The sequence below is a fragment of the Myxine glutinosa genome, chromosome 12, assembly GCF_964187855.1.
Source record: "Myxine glutinosa chromosome 12, kmMyxGlut1.1, whole genome shotgun sequence".
In the NCBI taxonomy this organism is placed as follows: domain Eukaryota; kingdom Metazoa; phylum Chordata; class Myxini; order Myxiniformes; family Myxinidae; genus Myxine; species Myxine glutinosa.
In genome coordinates, this window is record NC_136272.1 from 29,765,994 (window position 1) to 29,774,801 (window position 8,808).

General features: G+C 46.0%; 1 protein-coding gene across 8 annotated transcripts in view; it reads left to right on the plus strand.

The window, feature by feature from the left end:
- The window catches only part of LOC137438026 (synaptoporin-like), an 83,911-nt gene extending 78,078 nt beyond the window's left edge, over positions 1-5,833 (plus strand). For 4 of the 8 annotated variants that reach the window (XM_078766653.1, XM_068132890.2, XM_078766654.1 and 1 more), the window contains exons 4-5: positions 2,338-2,532; positions 4,006-5,833. In XM_078766653.1, coding sequence (XP_078622779.1) covers positions 2,338-2,532; positions 4,006-4,407 — 597 coding nt within the window. In that variant the 3' untranslated portion in view covers positions 4,408-5,833. Of the gene's footprint in view, positions 1-2,337; positions 2,567-3,924 lie in introns of all 8 variants that reach the window. The other 4 variants (XM_068132888.2, XM_068132891.2, XM_068132889.2 and 1 more) reach the window with 2 other exon arrangements.
- The last annotated feature ends 2,975 nt before the right edge of the window (positions 5,834-8,808 follow it).

Sequence of the window (8,808 nt, forward strand, 5' to 3'; positions counted from 1 at the left end):
GAGGCCTGTGGCATGGGTTGTGGAGTATTTTCCGGAGCGAGTCTGTGGGTGTGATGCACAATTTGTTTTCAAAGTAACTTGCATCAGTCATCTTGATTTCACGACATTTCCTCACCCACAGACTTGTTCATCTCGTATAATTCATTCAATCAATGTCGTCGCAGCATCAGTTCTTGCAGGGGCAGTACCACCGGTGCAGTTCCCCCTTCGGGTTGGAGCAGGAATTTGTGATTTGTTACTGGTGCGGGCGATGGCTTTCCTCCTCTTTGCGAAGGACACAGTGGGCTCTGTGACATTGGCCGACGCCTTGTTGAATGTGTTGTTGAACGTAGTTTGCCGAGACAGGTCAGAGCGAGTACGCATACCTGTAGGATATCCTGCCATCCCCATTCAATCAATAAGTGGTTTGTCTTCTTTTGGACACTTGATGTAAAATGATAAACGAGAGTCCCGTTGGCATCTTTTCCTCATTTATCTTCTGTTCCTCGGTCTTTCCTGACATTAACTTCCTCTTCCTTTTTTGTTTGTTGTGTTTAGGTAAAGTTGTTTGTATTCCTACCATATTTACACTATTATCCCTGTGTTTCTATTCTATGGCTTTTCTATTGAGGAGTTTAACGTGATGATGACATGGGTCAGAGTCACCTCTTTGGGTGTGCATACACCTGGGTGTAAGGCTTCATGCACCTGGGTTTAAGGCTTCATGCACCTGGGTTTAAGGCTTCATGCACCTGGGTTTAAGGCTCCATGCACCTGGGTGTAAGGCTTCATGCACCTGGGTTTAAGGCTTCATGCACCTGGGTTTAAGGCTTCATGCACATGGGTTTAAGGCTTCATGCACATGGGTTTAAGGCTTGATGCACCTGGGTTTAAGGCTCCATGCACCAGGGTTTAAGGCTTCATGCACCAGGGTTTAAGGCTTCATGCACATGGGTTTAAGGCTTCATGCACATGGGTTTAAGGCTTGATGCACCTGGGTTTAAGGCTCCATGCACCAGGGTTTAAGGCTTCATGCACCAGGGTTTAAGGCTTCATGCACCTGGGTTTAAGGCTTGATGCACATGGGTTTAAGGCTTCATGCACATGGGTTTAAGGCTTGATGCACCTGGGTTTAAGGCTCCATGCACCAGGGTTTAAGGCTTCATGCACTAGGGTTTAAGGCTTCATGCACCTGGGTTTAAGGCTTCATGCACCAGGGTTTAAGGCTTCATGCACCAGGGTTTAAGGCTTCATGCACCAGGGTTTAAGGCTTCATGCACCTGGGTTTAAGGCTTGATGCACCAGGGTTTAAGGCTTGATGCACCTGGGTTTAAGGCTTCATGCACCTGGGTTTAAGGCTTCATGCACCTGGGTTGAAGGCTTCATGCACATGGGTTTAATGCTCCATGCACATGGGTTTAAGGCCTCATGCACCTGGGTTTAAGGCTTCATGCACCAGGGTTTAAGGCTTGATGCACCTGGGTTTAAGGCTTCATGCACCAGGGTTTAAGGCTTGATGCACCTGGGTTTAAGGCTTCATGCACCTGGGTTGAAGGCTTCATGCACATGGGTTTAAGGCTTGATGCACATGGGTTTAAGGCTTCCTGCATATGGGTTTAAGGCTTCATGCACCTGGGTTTAAGGCTTGATGCACCTGGGTTTAAGGCTTCATGCACCTGGGTTTAAGGCTTGATGCACATGGGTTTAAGGTTTCCTGCATATGGGTTTAAGGCTTCATGCACCAGGGTTTAAGGCTTGATGCACCTGGGTTTAAGGCTTCATGCACCTGGGTTGAAGGCTTCATGCACATGGGTTTAAGGCTTGATGCACATGGGTTTAAGGCTTCCTGCATATGGGTTTAAGGCTCCATGCACCAGGGTTTAAAGCCAGGCATATGTGGTAAAAAATACCATACCTGATTCGGAGTAAGCCCATTTATATATCGACCTTTGCGCTATTTACGTGATCACTGACTTTGATCAAGCCTCTTCAATTCAATTTTCAGTTTTTTGGGGTAAAAGGCTTTTGGAAACATATTGTTCAAATCGATTTGAAAATTGCTTTCCGGAGCGATGTTTACATTAAACCTTTGCAGCCTCACGTGACTATTGCACACTGTCCCTTTTGGGGATCGTTGATAGTAGCAGACCGTAGCAATTACTGCATACAACTACATCTAATCCCCACCTGCGCTTCCCCGAATCCCCTGACCTTCCTCTGCATATTCATTGAAATCCTCCAAGGCCTGGATGGTTCTCAACAAGCTCATGGTGCAATCAGCAATACCAACATGAAAATGTGCCCTCCTTTTTAAGAGATCGTGAGACCGATAATACTGTTTTTTTTTGTGTGCTGTAGGACTTTGCTGTTTCCATAGCGTTTGCTGCACTCTGGCTGTCGAGCTCGCTGCTGTGGGCTCGTGCTCTTTCCGAGCTCAAGTCTACACTTGTTCCGGGCACCTTGGCAGCTCCGATCGCCGCGTGCCGATCTCAAACGTCGACGCGATGTTCTTCCGAGGCCCCGCCTATCATGCCAGCTCTCGACGTCTCAGTGGTGGGACTGGGCAAGAAGTACTGGGCATTGGGTGGTGGGTATACTGAGTGATGGCTTGTGGGTGATTATAGTAGCAGGTAGCTGGATGCTCACCCACTATTTTTTTTTTTTTTGGTATACAGGATCGAGGCTCGTGAAAGAGCTAACATTTATCACACAAAAATATCAGACACACAAAACATATAATAAAGGGAGCGGTAGACAAGATGGGGAGAGAAGGGGAAGCAGAAACAACATTTGAGAGCAGGGACATCGGGAGATCTGTGGGAGGGAGAGGGCTTGGGGGGAGGAGGCGTGGGAAGGGGGGAGGGGGTTGGAGAAGTATAAAACACATGGACACTGCTCGGACTTCCAGGAAAGAAGTTTGTATTTCAAAAAAGTGGATCTGGGGTGAAATTAGCCGGGGTAGAAAAGATCAAGGTTTTGGATGGGGGAAGATAAGAGATGGTGGTGAACAGCTGTTTTGAAGACCTGGAGGGAGGAGTGGGATTGAAGGGAGTGGGGGAGTTTGTTCCAGAGGCAGGAGAAAAGAGGAATGAAAGAGTGAAGGTGAGCAGAGAGTCTTGATTTTGGCAGTTTAACCATAAGAGGGTTGCAGGCAGATCTTGTGCGACCTGTAGGAATATTTGGAGGACAGAGCACAGAGAGAGCTAGGCGGGTGGGGGGGGGGGGGGCAAGGCCGGAGAGGAGTCGGTAGAAGACAGAAAGACCACCAACCTGCCTGCGGTGAGTGAGTGAAAGGCCCTCAGAATCAGCTTAATCGCGGGAGATTCCAATGATTCTGAACGCTTTGGTTTCAACAGCGTGAAGACGAGCTAGGTGTGAGGCAGGAGCACCAGCCCAGAGGGGAGAGCAGTATTCCATTGAGCTGCGGATGAAAGCCTTGTATGTGGTGAGGAGCTCAGGTGTGTCAAGGAAGGACTTCGCACGACGGAGGATGCCCAGTCGATGACTGGCTTTGGAGGCCAACTTGGAAATGTGGTTTTCCCAGGAAAGATCATGGCAGATAGTGAGACCCAAAAGCTTGAGTGACAGAACTTATTGGAGAGGATTGTTGAGAAAGTAGATGGGAGGGTTGTCCAGTCGGTCTTTTCGGAGAGACATCGTAAGAATGCGAGATTTGTCAGTACGTGTATGTGTCTGTATGTATCGCTTTAATGTGTATGTGTCGTATGAGGGAGTATGTGTCGCTTTAATGGGTATTTGACATTTGCTTTCTTTTTCTAATCTTCTTATACATATGAAGATAAGGATTTGAACAAAGGTACAACATACATAAGCAGACCCGTGTAGACATGTGCTACAAGCATTCTTTGGAAGTTTACAGGAAGTGTGCGATTTGTGGATTAACCCCAGATGAGTTTACGTAGTGTCTGGTAGTGTCTTATGCAGGTGGTGCAATGGAGTGACAGATGCAAATTGATAAACAGCTCAGAGTGCATCCCCCTGATAACTGGTAAAAACTCTTTTCAGGTATTCGGCCTGGTAAATTTTGTTCTCTGGGCCGGGAATGTCTGGTTCGTGTTCAAGGAAACCGGTTGGCGTCAGCCGTCGTTACGTCCACTCCTTCGCCACACGACTTTACGTGCCAGCATCGCGACGACCACTCGTGACGACCAGAGACGACCGACGCTCGGTTCAAGCCCACCAGGCAGTAGCCCGTCCGCCACGAGTCCCATCTACAATCAGTTCGACAACCCCTGCTTTGCACCAGATGACAGCGGCCTTTCTGACTTTGCTCACGGTGGTGCCCAGGATACCCACAGTGAAAAGGAGCTTTGGAAAGCGGCCGAGCCAACGCCTGGCACATACAGGCCTCGAGTAAGAGTTCCGGCTCACAGTGCGCCTGCTGCTCTCGCACTGCATGCCTTGTAGATAAGGGTGTTGGGAGTTGGCATGAAGAGGGGCGGAAAGGCTGCAGTCGTTTGGGTAATTCATTATAAGCACAGTTTTCACCTGTTAAGCCAAGATGCTGGATTAACCTGGCAAGTGCAGGTACCGCCAAGTAACACGAATTTGTGGTTAAATTCAAACTGCCAAATGCTCCACCAACAAAGACCATCCGCCTGTGTTGGTGAACCAGCAGGGATGCCAACTAACTTAATATATTTGATATTTTGCATCAGTCGCTCATTCACCGTTTAGATATTGCTCATCAATTAGAGATTAGAGAATGGTGTTTTACATTGGGGTAAAATGGCTTCAGATATTCCTTCTGGAAAGTCATGTAACGACAGAATTTTGAATGTTCCTTCTGTTTCATATCACCACTCCACAACTACCACCCAGAACTACAATGCCATGGCTCGATTTATTCACAACTTCTGAACGAATTATTCATGGTACTTAATGAAACGCAAGAACTACGCACTCATCTATAACTACTTGCTGTTGGTTTCGAGCTATCCCAGGGTTTCAAACCGCGGGGTCTTGGCGATAAAGCAGGAAGGGGTTGTGATCATTGCGATATTGTTACAACTCAATTCTTCAATCCTGTATTTTCTGTGCACCAATCCATCACTTGTCTACCAAACTTCCTCCAAGAGATGTTGCCACTAAACAACTCAACTCGGCCTGTTCTCCAACTGCCATTTTCCGAATATCCTGATGCCGACTTTGAGGATACGGCGTGCCATTTCTACCACAAAACAAAACTTCGAGCAGCTGTTTCACAACTCTCAAATCCCAGCTATCACGTTAGTCCAAGTCAGTAAGCCCACCATGATATTTAATTTTTTCAGAGTCTAAACATTCGTTGAAATACCACATTATCGATGGACAAATGTCCATCATGTCTGTGCATGATGTTGCCACCAAGCATACGCGGCTGTCCGAATTGGGTTACACTGAGGATGGGAACCCCTGGGCCATCCCGATGAACAAAATTGCCTTTTTGGGAACGAGGGCCCCCAACATCGTTCAGGTATATCTTCTTCTTCATTTTTATTTTGCATGATCTTCTACGATGACATTGTACCACAAAATTGTCTTTCTCCGTCTTAATCCAAGCCGAGGAAGCAATCCGTGTCTTTCTTGTTCATGTTTGTCTGAAACTATTGTTGTTTTTGGTCTGGTGGAAGTTGAAAGAATTTTCCACATTTCTTTCCTTCTTCACTCCAAGCACCAAATTTGTATCATTCTTTCTCAATTTAAGCACACCAATCACTTAATGGACTTGCATGACACACTTTCCTGCCCTTGTACAGACCTGGCACTGATTTTCAATCTTCCATTTGATAAATCCTGTCTTGTTTATGCACGAATTTTCACAAATAAAAATACTTTAAACAAACAAAAAAAATGTCCATTTTGTGCATGTTTTCATTGGCATACGAGACACGAAGTGATTACGTTCATGGAATAATTCAGAGCATGGAAGCGAATCTTTGGCAATATTTTTCAATACAGGTTTTGATAATTAATATGATGATGATGACCACTCCTTTTTGCATCTTCAGATGCATAGGGTTGCTGAAGCAGTTTTTAGGCTATTGAGCACAATCCTGGACGGGTCGCCACTCCAAAGCAGGATACTCAAATGGCTCATTCATCCCAGTAAACTGGTACCAATTTTGGTCCACGTGTGTTGCTGGTTCGTGAGTTCTTCCCTCAAGCTCAACAAACCTAAGTTTCCAAGACCAGATGCGTTGTGTTTTACGATTTGATTTTCATTCACGTGTTGCTGTTTGTGTTTTCATCCACTTTTCTGTGCCAAACCTTGCCTTGTTGTGTTGAATTGTCGAATTTCTGCTCCTGGTAAAGTCCGGCCTACTGGTCGAGGGCTGGGCTACTTAGATTGATAGTTATGTTTCCGTTTTTGACCGCACGTGCTTCATTTTCGCTCACTTTTCTCCGAGATATTGTTACTTCTGATTCCTCAGCTTAATCATTTTCCCCTCCTTGCTCCAAAATAAATACAAACAACAAAAAACTCTTCATCCCACTCCAAAAATAATAACAGGAAAAAACCAAACTCAATCTCCATGCACAGTTACTCCTTTATTCCCCATCCCTTCTCCCTTTCAATATCAACAAACTGAATCTTCACTGAATGAAACGTTTCTTCCTTTAAAAGCTCTTAATAACATTTATTTAAACGCTTCAAAAAAAGTATTCTAAATTTCTTTACTCTCCTTTTGACTCCATCAGGAACAACCCACTCATTCTTCTTAATAAAAATATCTTCCTCTTCTTTTTCACAAAGCTTATTTCCCAAAATCCTCCACTCCTAAACGCTTAATTCATCCAGCCTCCTCTCGTAAAAATCCAGCCTACGTAGGCCCATATTCCTCTGTGCCTTCAATGGATGCTTGGTGCTTGACCCATGAAGTCAGTCGCCGTATATCCAGTTTGGGAATCCTGAAAATACCATTTTGCAGACGTTGTGTGCACAAAACAATCAATTCCCCTTCACATCCATTCATGATGTCAAACCCCTCTATGTCAGTACCCTTCCCCAAATCTGCTTCCCCCTTGTCCCACCCCCTCTCAGCTTGTTGTTCTTGTCACCTAACCAACTCATCCACCTAGTTTTGTCTTAAGTCATCCACAACGTTTTGAAATATCATGATATATATATATATATATATATATTTATACCAATGTCAACGTCCATTGAACTTGGGGCCGACTCAGAAGAAGACCTTTGTTGGTCGAAAGCTTGTCGAATGAAAGATCGAAGCCCTGAAGCTACGTCCGCGTCTTATTCAATCTCCCGATTATTTATTCAATGCAAATGAGACGCCCTGCTCGTACTGTGGAGTTTCTACTATTTCTCACAGTTATATATATATATTTATATATATATATATATATATATATATATATATATATATATGTGTGTATGTATGTATATATTGTCGTGTTCCTGGCGATTAAAATCTTTACCAGGAAACAGATTGGCCGAGCAAGCTTTAACTCCAAAGGCGTTCAGTTCAAATATGGCAGAGTTCATGCACGCGGGGAGGGAGGGGGGTAAGGAGGAGGATGAGGATGCTGAAACTCAATTACGTCACGGATCCCACCGTCCAGTCTTAAAACCTGTGGAAATTAACTCAAACGAAAACGGATTTAAAATATACAGGGAAAATAAGAAGGATTTATTTACAACGGAATGCCTGGACAAAGGAAACGTGGTAAATAATAAGATTCCTACATGGAGCACTCCCACACCAGACGTATCACACCGGCGAAGGGAAAATAAATGGAAAGGAATGGGTGTGTGATTTATTGCACTTGGCTCAACTGGCTGCAGTATCCTGTCAGGAATGGTGTCGGCCCCAAACACACCGTCTGTGCGTGGTGGGAAAACCGCCTGACGTTGGTGCAAAAACAGGCCTCGCTGCGGGGTCCGTCTCACACCACAGCACTCGTACTCTCGTCAGCATGCACTCACACGCAGGCACCAGAAGCAAGAGTCAAGGGCAGAGGTGGGCAAGAGGAGCAAGAGGTCGAGGGCAAAGGAATCCAAGAGGCAGCAGAGGAAAGAGGTCCAAGCACGAAGCGATCCAAAAACGAGAAGAAAAAATGCCAGCCAGCCAGTTCTTTTATTGGCTGTCTCATGACGTCAGCTGTCCTCTCCTCCAATCAGCGTGCCACTTTTTACTTGCCCCTGACACCATCGGTGGTACCTGGCCAATCGGCGCTCTGCTTCCTCCTCGGCCTTCCTTACACCAATCAGTGGCCAGCTTCTTGCCCCTGCCTTGACCAATCACGAGTCCCTTCTTACCCTGGCCTTCCCGTTGGTCAACACCTGGCCCAATAGAGAGTCCTTCTTCGGCGTGGCTCCCGGCCTGCCTGTGCTTTGTGGTGACCAATCACGGCTCCCTTCTTACCACAATCGGCTGGTAACTGCATGCCGATTGGCCCTCCCTACCATTGGTGTGATCTCCCCATCAAACCCTTCGACCAATCCGTGGTAAGGTGGGCGTGGCCTCAGCTGGCCTGAACAACGTTTTATCGCCATGTTGGTGCAATGCGTGGGCGCTTCCTGCCTGCACTTCTGGTGAGTTTTATTGTGGGGGGAATTTAATTAGTGTGTGTGTGTGTGTGTGTGTGTGTATTTCTAATGGGCCTTTCCTGCTCTACGTGTCTAGTGCGTTGCCATATGGGACGAAGGATAAATCACCAGCTCTCACGAACAGGGGAATTAACATAATCCCGATGATAAATTATCACAAGGATCATCTTTGTATGATCACAAAGATACACTTACGCGAACAATCCGCCTAAACAAACTTATTACATGTGGGGTTCCCTACCACGATAATCGGAGCA